General features: G+C 44.0%; 1 protein-coding gene across 2 annotated transcripts in view; it reads right to left on the bottom strand.

Moving 5' to 3' along the window:
* The window catches only part of CPO (carboxypeptidase O), a 200,785-nt gene that overhangs the window by 112,510 nt on the left and 73,018 nt on the right, over positions 1-15,257 (bottom strand). For both annotated transcript variants that reach the window (XM_077448499.1, XM_077448498.1), the window contains exon 4: positions 6,384-6,508. In XM_077448499.1, the coding sequence (XP_077304625.1) occupies positions 6,384-6,508 (125 nt within the window). The remainder of the gene's footprint in view (positions 1-6,383; positions 6,509-15,257) is intronic.

Genomic DNA, 15,257 nt, shown 5'->3' with positions numbered 1-15,257 from the left:
TTGGGGCCAGATATCTCGAAGTCACTTATAGCTAGAAACCCCAAATTTGGTATGCAAACACAATAGTACTAGCACTACAACATATCCAAATTTGGAGTTTCTAGCACCAAGTGACCCCAAGATACATGGCCCTAAAGTCGGGTCACAAAATATTTTCGAATGTGGTTGAAATAATGACGAATCATGTTGAAATCATGTCGAATGCGGTTGAAATAATGTCGAATCATGTTGAAATCATTTTGAATCCGGTAGAAATATTTTCGAATTTGGTTGAAATATTTTCGAATGTGGCCGATTTTTCGAATTCGGTAGAAAACTAAACGAAATCCGAAAACAAATTTAAGGAAGTTAACGAATATAACTAAACGAAATTAATGAATTAACGAATTAAAACAAAACGAAACTAAACTAATTTTTTCCTTTTGCACATGTCTAATAAGAGATGGTCAGAAACTGCAGATATGATACAAGAGTTGGTCAGAGACTGCAGGCATGATACAAGAAATTACAGAAAAAGGGTTAGGAGGCCTGGTTCCCATATCAGGCTCCCCAAAGACAAGAATGAGCTAGCGGACTATTACGGTACATATGAAAATGTGGATAACAAAGTAATATAACCAAAGTAAAATACAGACAAAGTTTATTTAAATGATAAAACCATTTCACAACATATAAGCTAGTACAAGTGGTGACGTATTTCTACTAGTTTTGCTCTAAATGAGCTTCTCCCCCCCCCCCCCCCCAACCTTTTCTCTCCTCCTTTCCTCTTCTCTGCATATTGTCCAATTTTCCTTTTCCCCGTCTTTTCTTCCCCTTTTTCTACCCCCCTTCTTCCTTATATGTTCTCATCTTTTCTCCTCTTTTCCCTTCCCCTTCAACTCCTTCCCTTCCCCCCCTTTTTTCCCTCTTTTCCCTCTCTTCCCTTTCACCTATTCACTTTGGTATTTGTATATCACTTAACATTTGATATCCTCACACTATTTAGCACCTGCACTCTATTCACATATATCACTTTATTATTGTGTATATATTGAGGGCAATTCTGTGGTTATATAGGCTGCTTGACCTTATTACCTGGCCCATTAGATTAAGATATGATCAGGCTTTTCTAACACATGTATACTATATTCCTTGACCCAGATACCGACCTGTCTGTCCTTAATGCCTCCCCCAGTCGCCGGGGGAGACCTTCTCAGTGTCTTTTAGGTGTTGTGTTGATACACACTTGGGGGTAAGAGCCACATTGTGCGTTATTTACCTCTTCCCTTTTATACTTTGTTATACTGCATTCTAAATAATTAAAAAATGCCTATTTAATGTACTATATTTGCGTTTCTTTAAAGACGTATATATTTCCTGAAGAAGCTCATTTAGAGAGAAACTAGTAGAAATACGTCACCACTTGTACTAGCTTATATGTTGTGAAATGGTTTTATCATTTAAATAAACTTTGTCTGTATTTTACTTTGGTTATATTACTTTGTTATCCACATTTTTATATGTACCGTAATAGTCTGCTAGCTCACTCTTGTCTTTGGGGAGCCTGATATGGGAACCAGGCCTCTTAACCCTTTTTCTGCCTAATTTTGGATGATGGTACATCTCATAGTTTCATAGTTTCATACAACTATTTTTCTATTTTTCTAATTAATTGATGTAACGAGGCCCTTATTTTTATTATTTTTTGTGCATATGATACAAGAAATGGTCAGAGATTGCAGACATGATACAATAAATGGTCAGAGGCTGCGAACATAATACAAGAGATGATCAGTGACTGCAGGCATGGTACTAGAGATGGTCAGAAACTGCAGATATCAATAAGGAGATGGTCAGAGACTGCGGACATGATACAAGAGATGGTCAGAGACTGCAGACATGGTATAAGAGAAGATCAGAGACTGCAGACATGACAAAGAGATAGTCAGAGACTGCGGACATAATACAAGAGATGATCAGAGACTGCAGACATGGTACAAGAGATGTTCAGAAACTGCAGATATCAATAAAGAGATGGTCAGAGACTGCGGACATGCTCCAAGAGATGGTCAGAGACTGCAGACATGGTATAAGATGAGATCAGAGACTGCAGACATGATACAAGCGATAATCAGAGACTGTGGACATTGTACAAGAGATGATAAGAGACTGCAGACATGGTACAAGAGATGGTAAGAAACTGCAGATATCAATAAGGAGATGGTCAGAGACTGCAGACATGATACAAGAGATGGTCAGAGACGACAGATATGATACAAGAAATGATCAGAAACTGCAGTCATGATACAAGAGATGGTCAGAGACTGCAGACATGATACAATAGATGGTGAGAGACTGCGGACATGCTCCAAGAGATGGTCAGAGACTGCGGACATGATATAGGAGATGAACAGAGACTGCAGACATGATACAGGATATGGTCAGAGACTGCAGATATCAATAAGGAGATGGTCAGAGACTGCGGACATGATACAAGAGAGGGTCAGAGACTGCAGACATGGTATAAGAGAAGGCCAGAGCCTGCAAACATTATACAAGAGATGATCAGAGACTGCAGACATGGTACAAGAGATGGTCAGAAACTGCGGATTTCATACAAGAGATAGTCAGAGACTGCAGACATGACACAAGAGATGGTCCAAGACTGCGGACATGATAGAAGAGATGGTCAGAGCCTGCAGACATTATACAAGAGAGAATCAGAGACTGCAGACGTGATACAGGTGGTGGTCAGAGACTGCAGACATGATACAAGAGATGGTCAGAGACTGCAGACATTATACAAGAGATGGTCCAAGACTGCAGACATGATACAAGAGATGGTCAGAGACTGCATGATACAGGAGATGGTCAGAGACTGCAGACATGATGCAGGAGATGGTCACAGACTGCAGACATGATACAGGAGATTGTCAGAGACTGCGGATATGACACAGGAGATGGTCAGAGACTGCAGACATGATACAGGAGATGGTCAGAGACCGCAGACATGATACAGGAAATGGTCAAAAACTGCAGACATGATACAGGATATGGTCAGAGGCTGGAGACATGATACAATAGATGGTCAGAGACTGCAGACATGATACAAGAGACTGTCAGAGACAATGAACATGCTCTATGGGTTGTTGAAGACTGGGGACATTCTCCAAGAGACTGTCAGAGACTACAGACATGCTCCAAGAGACTGTCAGAGACAATGAACATGCTCTATGGGTTGTTGAAGACTGGGGGCATGCTTCAGCAGTCAATCATAGCCTGGATACATAGTACATGACATATTACTTACAGATAAGTGTCTGCAGGGGACCAATGAACTGCACAAAAAGTGGCAATGGGCTACATGTGACCCCAAACACTAAGCACTGCATTGTGTGTTTAAAGGGAAGTACACATGCTTTTTCAAAACCCCAAGAGATAGCTCTCTTATGGGAAATAAAATACAGTCTATTGCTGGAGATTGGGGACATACAAGGGCCAGTCTTCACACAGCAACAATTCTTCCACCTGGCAAACTTGAAGACTGGTACAACATAACCTGAAACTTTCAGGCTGAAAGGCAACCCCTCTGCACTCTCCCTAAAACGTAAAATGCATTTAAAGTCCAGCTGAACTTGAAAATGATCCCTTGCAGTGATGATGTACCAGCAGTTTTAAGTGTTACCTGTATGTTAACTTTTGACTGATCTTCTGCTATCCGATATGTTCATGTAGAGTGGTGTGCCTCCTCCCCATCCTCCTCTGTGTACAGGAGAACAACATTGTGGGAGGGGCGGGTTCCATGCACTCCACTCTGCACTGTCTGTGTGTGTCAGAGGCAGAGGGGAGAGATGCGGCTGCCATATAAGTGTAGCTTACGGATTGTGGGAACCGAACCATGACCCCGCACATGACGCGAGGATTCCGGGACTCAACCTTGATTCACCGGGACTCTGGGAGAGGGACCAATTACCGGGATGGTCCCAGGGAATCCTGGATGGTTGGGAGGTATACTGAACTACTCCAATAGACTATGCTCCCTATATGCATCTCAAGGTTTATGTTTACGCTTTAGTGTACTTTTATAAAACACTGTGTAATGTGCAGTAATAAATAGCAAACAAAAAAATACCTTTGCTCTGTCTTGTTTAATCTGATAAATGATTAGTTGCTATGGATAATTGCACATTATTGCACTTATTAACCACTTCAATACAGGGCACTTAAACACCTTCCTGCCCAGACCAATTTTGAGCTTTCAGCGCTGTCGCACTTTGAATGACAATTGCGCGGTCATGCTACATTGTACCCAAATGAAATTTTTATCATTTTTTCCCCACAAATAGAGCTTTCTTTTGGTGGTATTTGATCACCTCTACGGTTTTTATTTTTTGCGCTACAAATAAAAAAATACCGAAAATTTTGAAAAAAAATATGTTTTTTTTTGTTTCAGTTTCAAAACTTTGTAAATAAGTACGTTTTCTCCTTCACTGATGGGAACTGATGGGGCTACACTGATGGGCACTGATAAGGCGGCACCGATGGGCACCAATGATGTGGCACCAATGAAGTGGCACTGATGAGGTGGCATTGATGGACACTGATATGTGGCACTGATAGGCGGCATTGATGGGCGACACGGATGGACACTGATAGGTGGCACAAATTGGCACTGATAGCTGGCACGGATGGGCATGGATAGGCGGCACAGATGGGCATGGATAGGCGGCACAGATGGGCATGGGTGGGCACTGATAGGCGGCACAGGTGGGCACTGATAGGCGGCACAGGTGGGCACTCATAGGCGGCACAGGTGGGCACTCATAGGCGGCATTGGTGTTATACTGTACTAATGGATGCCAATCAGTGCCAAACAATAATGCATGCCAATCAGTGATGCCCATTATGGGCACTGATTGGCATCCATTGTGCTGACTGGCATCCCTGGTGGTCTAGGGGGGATTACCTTTTCCCTGGTGGTCTGGTGGCGTCCCTGGTGGTCCAGTGTGGGCATCCTCAGGGGGCTGTGCTGATAATCGATCAGCACAGACCCCCCCCTGTCAGAGGAGCAGCCGATCGGCTCTCTTCTACTCGCGTCTGACAGACGCTAGCGAGGAAAAGCCGATCACCGGCTCTTCCCATTTACACTGTGATCAGCCATGATTGGACACGGCTGATTACGTGGTAAAGAGTCTCCATCGGAGACTCTTTACCGAGATCGTAGTTGCCGGGTGTCAGACTGGGGGGGCGCGCAGCGGCTCATAATCCTGATCACGTCATATGACGTCCAATCAGGATTATGAAACCACTTTGCCACCGTCAATTGCCTATAGGGCGGGCGGCAAGTGGTTAACTAATCTCTTATGCAAGCTATCTTGTGTGAGGTCCTCATAGTAACAACAAAAAAACACAAAAAACACAATAAAAGATCCATGGTAAGATTCACTTATATTTTACTATAACCTATATAGATAGTGGAAAAGCCATACTGTTTTATGAGATAAAGTTTGCAAAAATATGTAATGAAAATAACACATGTCAGGAAAGGTTTCACCTGCTGGTGGCACAGTGAGATCTTTGAGCCGCAGTACTGGTGTACACCAGCGGGTGTCTCCCAGCAGTCTGGAGCTGACATCATCTGCTGCTATCAGGCATCCTCTGAGACTGATTGCAGGAGGTGTGTAGTTATACCCACCAGATGCTCTTACATTTGCGTTGGTATTGTCCTTGAGCCCTGACCTGTATTTGTGATCCTGTTATCCTGAACCTGTTCCTCCTGTGATCCTGTTATCCTGAACCCTGCATCCGTCCCTGGACCCCTGTCTTGCTGATTTATCCCTTCCTCCTGTTGCCCTCTCCCTGTCTCATCCTGCTCCCTGTTCAATCTGACTGATCTCTTGTGTATGACCCTGGCTTGATTACATTTATGATTATATCTCATCCTGTACTTACGTTTGGTTTGGAAAGTTATTTTTTTTGTGTCGCTGTGGTTGTTTGCTGGTTTGCTTTATTGTTTCTGACTTATCCTTTTAATAAATATTACTTTTTCACTTTACATTTTGGTCTCCCATATTGCACTCCACCCATTTCTGGTCACACCTTGTTTATGACACATACCAAGAATTACAGTGCATATCAAATGTAGCTCTTGTATATTTCCTGATGTTGCTTTAGGAAATAAGTAATACAACTGTGAAATCTATAGATCAAGATGATACCTATGGGTAAAATTTGTAAATACAGATTTACAGTAGCTAGCGATTTCTTTGAAACATCATACATATATACAGTAGATGTTTTCTCACCTTCTTTATCAGTGTATCCCTCTGCTTGACTAATATTCAATGTCATCTTTACCAGACTTCAGAAGATTAAAGCAGCTGAACCTTCATCATTGTACTTACTGAAAAGATAGCGAACAATGTAGCAGCTCCTCTTTCACAGTCTGAAGAGCAATGGATGGGATCCTGACGAGCACTACTCTACTAGGGGTGACATCCTCTAGATAAAGAGGTTTCCAAAGGTCCAACTGTAATGTTAAACATAATAATAATTATATTACATATCACAACACAACATAATACATATAATATTTGAATTCCAGAAACTCGAGATACATATACTGGTGCCTATTTTAAAGTGTTCAGTTTTGTTCAACTTTCCTTATAACCACCTGGGGTAATCTCTGCACTGTAATAAGAAAAGCTGCAGATGATGACTAGTATTAGGAAGTGACTCATCAAAAGTGAAACTCCTATCACAATGGGTGGCAACATTTTAAAAGCAAAGAGCCAATCAAAAAAGTGACAATTAAGATGTCATAGTGCAAGAAAGCAAAGTTAGATTTTTAATCATTTTAAATTCCAAAGTGTCTTGTGTGAAAATCATATATATAATTATTTTCTACAAATGCTGTGTTTTCCTATAATGGCGTGAATAGTCTTTTCACAATGAGCAGGGTCAGTGGTGGCTGGTTTTTGGGAGGGCGCAAACAAACTGAAAGATTCTAGAAAAAAAAACACATCAATTGCAGCCACTATGCCAGAAAATGTAGCCACTGTGCCCATCAATTGCAGCCACTGTGCCCATCAAATGTAGCCGCTGTGCCATCAAATGCAGCAACTGTGTCATTAAAACGGAATTCCACCCAAAAATGGAACTTCCGCTTTAAGCACTCCTTGACCCTTTACATGCCACCTTTAGCATGTAATTTGTTTGGGGGGGGGGGTGAGTGGGGGCTTCATTAGGAGGGGGGTTTCCTGTCTCACTTCCTCCTTCCTCCCAGGGACCGCCAAGGTGACTCCTCCTTTGCCCTCCCTCTAGGAGATCTCCTGGGACACATGACAGGTCCCAGGAGATCGCCTGTCCACTCCGAAAGTGCAGCACGACTCGCACATGCACCGTGCCCAGAGTGGCAATGGAGGCGCCGGCAGAGAGGAGGGGGAGAGGAGTGACACCCCGTTTGGCCGTATCGATGGACCGTGGAACAGGTAAGTGTCTGTTTATTAAAAGTTAGAAACTACACTTTTTGTAGCTGCTGACTTTTAATAAACATAAAAAGCCTGGAACTCCCCTTTAATTGCAGTCACTGTGCCCATCAATTGCAGCTATTGTGCCCATCAAATGCAGCCACTGTACCCATCAATTGCAGCCACTGTGCCCATCAATTGCAGCCACTGTGCCCATCAATTGCAGCCTTTGTGCCTATCAATTGCAGCCACTGTGCCCATCAAATGCAGCCACTGTGCCCATCAATTGCAACCACTGTGACCCCCCGGGGTCATTTAACTAGCAAGTCCCGGCCCACCCACTCATTCTTTGTCTGACCGGCACTTACTCCTATCTTGGTGGCGGGTGAGGCAGCGGTTGATGATGGCAAGCTGCGGGATGGGCAGTGAGACAAGTAGTGGCGAGCTGTGGAGGAGCTCCACCTCCTCCACACTAGTGCTCATAGAGCCTAAAGAGTTAAGCACAGCCCCCTTGTCATGGTCCTGGATTGGATCATCCCGCCGCTGGTCTGGTGGCGGTGGGTTGCAGGATAGCGGCATATTCAAACAGGGAGGGGGAGGCCTGGGCAGCCAGGAAGAGCCCAGGAGGGAGTGAGAAAGAGAGAAGACGAGGCCTCACTGCCACCCTGAGCAGCATCCCTGGTGCCTCCCGGAGCCTGCACTCCTTCTACAACATCCTCTCTCAGCTTGCTAAGACTGTCATGGAGTAGGAAGAAAACAGGCTGTCTGAGGATGGGCGGGAGGTAGGTGGATCACACTCGCCTGCCCACACAGGGGCTGGGACAGTAGGGACTGCAGACAGGGCTAGGGGTCTCTCTTTCCCCCCTTCTCATCCACCCCCCCTCACTCACCCCCTCTCTCACCCTCCCTCACCCCCTCTCATCCAACCCCCTCTCTCTCACCCCCCCCTCAGCTCCCCTCTCTCTCAACCCTCACCCCTCCTCTCCACAATAGTGCTTTGAATTCTGCTTCCCGATTGTCCCCGTTTATGGCGAACTATGGTTTCCAACCTTCCATGTTGCCTGACTCATTTGTTCGGCAGAGTATTCCTGCATTAGAAGAGCATCTCCGTGGTCTTTTTTCCACTTGGGCACAAGTCTAGGAGGCTTTGTGATATGCTAATGATAGGTACAGACTCCATGCTGACCGCAGATGCCTGCCTGCGCCTTCCTACCAGGTTGGGGACAGTGTCTGGCTGTCATCTTGCAACCTCTGACTTTGTGTTCCCTCTCTGAATTCCGTATTGGGCCTTTCCGTATTCTTCGCAGGATTAACCCAGTGGCTTACGCATTAGACCTTCCTTCTAATATGGGTATCTCAAATGTGTTTCATGTCTCTTTATTAAAACCTTTAGTCTGCAACCGCTTTACCACCTCGGTGCCACATCCTCATCCTGTACAGGTTGAGAACCATGAGGAGTATGAAGTACAGTACATTGTTGACTCCTGTAGGTTCCGTGGGCACATACAGTACCTGGGGCATTGGAAAGGGTTCGGTCTGGAGGAACGCTCTTGGGTCTCATCCTCGGACATACATGCCCCTGTCCTCCTCCGTGATTTCTAAAGATGTTTTCCCCCCAAGCCTGGTAGTCCTCTGAGGGGGAAGGATCATTGAGGAGGGGGTACTGTCAGGAATGTTCTCCGCCCTTCCTTCTTCTGAGCTATCCGCTCAGTTGGCTAATTGCCAGCTCCTATCTCTTCACAGTGGCTCACCTGTTGATGATATCCTGCTTGTCAGCCCTGCCTACTTAAGTCGCCAGCCCAGATGATCTCTGCTTTCGCCTTTGTCAACATCACAGAGACTATCTCCTGCGTTCCAGTTAAAGACTTGCCTGGCTGTAATTCCTTGTGGCTCCAGATCCTGTTTGCTGTTTTACTATGCTGATCTCTGGCCTCTGGCATCCTGACTTTCTGGCTTGTCTGACTATCCGCTCCGGTTACCGAACTTTGGCTATGTTTTGACTACGTTTGTTCCATTTACTTTTACCACGTGTGGTTTTACTGTACTTTTTTCTCGGTCTGATTCATGGTTTCTGACACTTACACAGATCTGACACAGGACCCCCTGTTTCGGCCTCTCACCTTCATTGACTACAACGTTACAATGTTTTAGTCTGATCTCTGCCTTTAATGAAATAAGCAGTTATTTTGAAGGAACAATGATCTTGATCTTATAAAAATTATCACAAATGTTCCTATAATATCAAATGATTTTAGCTGGTGCCACTTAGTCACCCACAGCTGCACACATCCCTCCGCTGAGACAATCGCTGACAGGCTATGCAGATGAGCGAGCCTGTCAGCATCTGTGTGGGAATTCTCCCCCCTCCTCTTTGCTATACTGTATGCGAGCAGCGCTTTGCTCATTCCCCTACTTCCTCAATGGCAGGGGGAAAAAACCAACGACAAGCCAGGACTGTGGAGCAAAGCATCCTAGGACATGTAGTCCCCAGTTCAGGCAGCCCCATAGCAATCCTTTGGGGGCAAGACTATACACCTCAGCATGCCCTCAGGAGGAAGGGGAAAAGAACACTACAAGCCTGCCTAGGAGAAGGGAAGAGACCATGAAGCAAGGAGAAGACCAGATGCGGAAGAGAGGTGCTGCCATCCAAGGTCGGTGTGACTGTCACATCTCCCCAAGAGAGGGACTCAGTTACATCTCAATGCGAATCTCCACAGATGTTGTGGGGCATTCCAGTGGTTAGGTAGCCAGCCGGGCAACCTGAGGAGCCCATTCTAGGACATCTCTCCTTTGGCCCTTGGTCACAGGATTGGTGAGCGGGTACTTGCCCATCGTACAGGTACAAGCAAAAGACACTGCATGTGGACAACGTTGTCTTCTCTTTGCCCACACCTGTAGAACCTTTGTTACACTTACACAATGCTGTGCAGTCACAGTATCCACATTGCTTACCTGGATACTGCCAGCATACTGCACATAACCCCTGCCTGCCAAGACATCTTTAAATATATATATCTTGTTCACTCAGCCAAACAAGATACCAAGTGCACCAACAAAGAGCTTTCTGAAGACATAAGGCCTTCATTTCTTCTGAAAGACTATGACATATCCTTCTCATAAGGGATTAAATTAATTGGTGCCATAAGGGCTCATACTTTTAACCAAGATTCTATTTACCAAATGAGCTTTAATATAACTTAAAGGTTGAGATACTGAACTAAACACTTTGTTTAAATGGTTCTTTGAGACTGTGGTGTTGAGGTACAGAAGGGAGAGTTCTGACATAAGAAAGGGTCATTCCTCTTCCCTCCTCCTGCCCAGACTCATAGAGCCCAACTAAAGTAGAGTTGGTGGTTATTCTGTTTAAATGTTCTTATACTGCAATCTGTTATTATCTTTGTGGTTATCTCTTCCTTCAGGGTCATTCACCTTAAGAGGCCTTGGAAGTAGACAAATTATATTGCTGAATTTCATTGCTGTAAACCTTCCAGTCCAGAAGGCACAGTTGAGTTGTTGGATTACATTTAACTGTCACTTTGTTATTGCTTTATTCTATGCCAAATAAGGTCTTCCAGTAAAGAAAATACTTTCTTATTCAATACTGCCTGTGTCTATTTACTACATTGTTTGTTAGGTGTGCCAGAAGGACTGAGACTGTTTTTGGGGTTGACAGGCAGAGTACGGAACCAAAAATACTCAAGTGGCTCCTTCAGGGGTGACACTACACAGTGTTCCCTATTTCAAACATCATTTAAGAAAAAGAAAGAAGTATGTAAACAGTAAAAAAGGGAGGACAGACCATATTGGCCCCATAAAGAATGAGGAAGGACATCTGTTTACAAAGGATGGGGAGATGGCAAAGGTATTGAATTCATTCTTCTCCTCAGTCTTCACAAGGGAATCGAGGGGCTTCAGTAACCAAAATTGCAGTGTTTATCCTCATGACAGATCACAGGAAGCACCTCCATGGTTAACAGAATTAAAATTAGACTTGGGAAACTTAACATTAATAAATCACCGGGACCAGGTGGCTTGCACCTGAGGGTCAAGTAAGTGCCAGACCATTGTTCCTAATTTTTACTGACAGTCTACAGACTGGAATGGTACCAGCTGATTGGAGAAAAGCCAATGTAGCACCAATATTGTAAAAGGGCCCAAAATACATCCCTGGGAATTACAGACCAGTTAGCCTAACATCAATAGTATGTAAACTCTTGGAGGGGATGATAAGGGACTATATACAATATTTGACATGGGTGGCAAAAATATGAATGCAATCTATACACTGGGGGGAGAACCTCTGGGGGAATCTAGGATAAAAAAGTAGGAGATAGCAGCAGCTTGGCACTGCATGCCATTACTGAGCCTAACAAAGCAAACAGAATATTGGCATGCATTAAAAAGGGATCAACTCCAGAGATAAAACGATATTTATCCTGCTCCCACAAGACTCTGGTCCGGCCTCACCTGGAGTATGCTGTCCAGTTCTGGGCACCAACCAGTCCTCATGAAGGATGTACTGGAAATGGAGCGAGTACAAAGAAGGGCAACAAAGCTAATAAAGGGTCTGGAGGATATTAGTTATGAGGAAAGGTTGCGAGCACTGAACTTATTCTCTCTGGAGAAGAGACGCTTGAGAGGGGATATGATTTCAATATACAAATACCATACTGGTGACCCCACAATAGGGAGAAAACTTTTTCACAAAAAGGGAGTTGAACAAGATTTGTGGCCACTCATTAAAATTAGAAGGAAAGAGGTTTAACCTTAAACTACATAGAGGGTTCTTTACTGTAAGAGCATCAAGGATGTGGAATTCCCTTCCACAGGCAATGGTTATATCTGGGGCATTGATAGTTTCAAGAAACTATTAGATAAGCACCTGAACGACCGCAACATACAGGGATATACAATGTAATACTTACATATAATCACACACATAGGTTGGACTTGATGGACTTGTGTGTTTTTCAACCTCACCTACTATGTAACTACAGTGGTGTGAAAAAGTGTTTGCCCCCTTCCTCATTTCCTGTTCCTTTGCATGTTTGTCACACTTAAGTGTTTCGGAACATCAAACCAATTTAAACAATAGTCAAGGACAACACAAGTAAACACAAAATGCAATTTGTAAATGAAGGTGTTTATTATTAAAGGTGAAAAAAAATCCAAACCATCATGGCCCTGTGTGAAAAAGTGATTGCCCCCTAAACCTAATAACTGGTTGGACCACCCTTAGCAGCAACAACTGCAACCAAGCGTTTGCGATAACGTGCAATGAGGCTTTTACAGCGTCCTGGAGGAATTTTGGCCCACTCATCTTTGCAGAATTGTCCTAATTCAGTTACATTAGAGGGTTTTCGAGCATGAACGTCCTTTTTAAGGTCATACCACAACATCTCAATAGGATTCAGGTCAGGACTTTGGCTAGGCCACTCCAAAGTCTTCATTTTGTTTTTCTTCAGCCATTCGGTGGTGGACTTGCTGGTGTGTTTAGGATCATTGTCCTGCTGCAGAACCCAAGTTCGTTTCAGCTTGAGTACACGAACAGATGGTCGGTTCTAAAGGTATATGTTTGGGTGTGACAGAGAAGTGGTAACATCGATGCAGGCTTTTTAACTATTTGTATGTGATGTAGTTGATGCTACATATATTGGCTCCTTACATTCCTGTTCTGAAGAAGTGGACTGAGTCTGAGAATGAACTGTATTGTCTCTCCATGGTCAACTTATTATACTGATTGTGACATGTTATTACTATGTTATTATTATGGTTGTGGCTATATGTGTGTCTGAAAGCAGGAAGCAGTCTCAGGATTAAATATCAAGCAGTATCTGGCTAGCAGGGCAAAACACTGAAGCACATGGGCACATGTAAGGCCCTTTTCACATGGGCTGTCTTATCAGGTCCAACTGTATTTTTTTCAGGTGGACCCGATCGGACCTTGCAGTCTCCTTTATAGAGTAGCAGATGTCAGCGGACACATGTCCATTGACACCCACTGTTATCCGATCCAATCTTGTCTGAGAAAACCAGACAGATGGTGGTCCTATTTTCCATCCGTCTGGCAGATCAGATTGGATAGAATCATATGGAAATGGGCAGACAAAATGTTTCCATCCGATTTCCCTATAGAGGAGAGTGGGACTGTGTACGTGTCCACTCTACACAGTGGAGCAGACAGGACCAGTCATCCACCTGCTCAGCGGGGATCAGCGAAGCGATCCCCCGCTGAGTAAGTGGAATCCACTGTACAGAGGTGGCCATGTAAAAGGGGCCTAAAGGAGGAATGCAAATCCCTTTCAGCTGGAGACTGCTAGGATCTGCTGCTTTCTGGGAAACACCTGCTGGTGGACACCAGTATTATGATCCTATGCTCTAGGAACCACAGTGTCACCAGCAGGGGATCCAGGTCCTGACAATGTAATGTTCTGGATAATATCAGTTATATAACTGGATGAGAAAGCCCAGGAGGGAGTAGCTCCATATGTATGCATGTACTACAGCATCAGTAACAAAACAACTTTAACATGAATTTGTGCAATAATACATTTTGGATAACATTTTAACATTCGGTGTGTGATGTACAGTACTGTGCAAGCATTTTAGTCAGGTGTAAACAAATGCTGTAAAGTAGGAATGCTTTCCAAAATATATATTTTAATTGTTTGTTTGCTTTGCATTTTGTAAATTGATAAAAATAAACAGAAGAAAAATCAATATTGAAATCAATATTTTGTGTGAGTACCCTTTGGTTTAGTACATGTGAACAAAGTCAGGTATTTTGTAGGATTCAGGAGTCAGATGTATGATTAACCAATTATACTAAGCAGATGCTAATGATCATCAATTTCATTCATCCACAACTAAGTTGGGGTTGTGAAAGACAGTTTAATGTAACAGGTCATACACCATGGCAAGACTGAGCACAGCAACAAGACACAACATAGGTATACTGCATCAGCAAGGTTCCTCCAAGGCTTAGGTTACATTCACACCTGGGTGATTGGAATTGCGGATGGAATTGCCTCGATTCTGTTGGCGATTCCAAATTGCAGCAAATTGTGGGACGCTTGTGCAATGACATTACTTCTTAATGGCATCCCAATTGCCCTGTGGTTTTGGTGCAATTGTCACGTGACAATCAGGGCAAAATGTAGGTGCAATTGGGGTGCCATTAAGAAGTAATGGCATAGCACAAGCGTCCCACGATTTGCCGCAATGTGGAATCGTGGGCAGAGATACAGCAATTCCGCCCGCGATTCCAAATGCCCAGGTGTGAACAGAGCCAAAGGCTTCAAAGCAGATTGAGGTGTCAAGATGTACTGTTCAAGCTCTTTTGCAAAAGCACAAAGAAATGGGCAACTTTGAGGATGGTAGACGCAGTGATCAGCTAAGGAAACATAATGTAGCAGGTGAAAGGCACATCATGCTAACTTCCCTTCCACATCAGAAGATGTTCAACAGGGCCATCAGCACAGAACTGGTGGAAACCAGAGGGACCCAGGTACAGCCACCTACTGGAAACAAGGCTCAGCGATTCAACTATCCATGAAAATGTAGGAACTGGGGTGCGTAAAAATGGCAGCAGGTGCTCTTGACTGATGAGTCAAAATTTTTAATATTTGGTTGTAGCAGGAGGCAGTCAGGGAAGCATGTGATTGTCCCCAAATTCATTCTGCAGCCGGACAATGGCCCTAAACATATAGCCAATGTCATTAAAAACCATCTTCAGAGTAAAAAAGAACAAGGATTGCTGGAAGTGATGGTTTGGCCCTCAGAGCCCTGATCTCACCATCATCGAGTCTG

The sequence above is a fragment of the Lithobates pipiens genome, unplaced genomic scaffold (genome assembly GCF_037356315.1).
Source record: "Lithobates pipiens isolate NorthernLeopardFrog02 unplaced genomic scaffold, aLitPip1_a1.2 Scaffold_22, whole genome shotgun sequence".
Classification (NCBI taxonomy): domain Eukaryota; kingdom Metazoa; phylum Chordata; class Amphibia; order Anura; family Ranidae; genus Lithobates; species Lithobates pipiens.
Note: the sequence above shows the minus strand (reverse complement) of the source record. Positions and strands in the feature narration are given on the sequence as shown.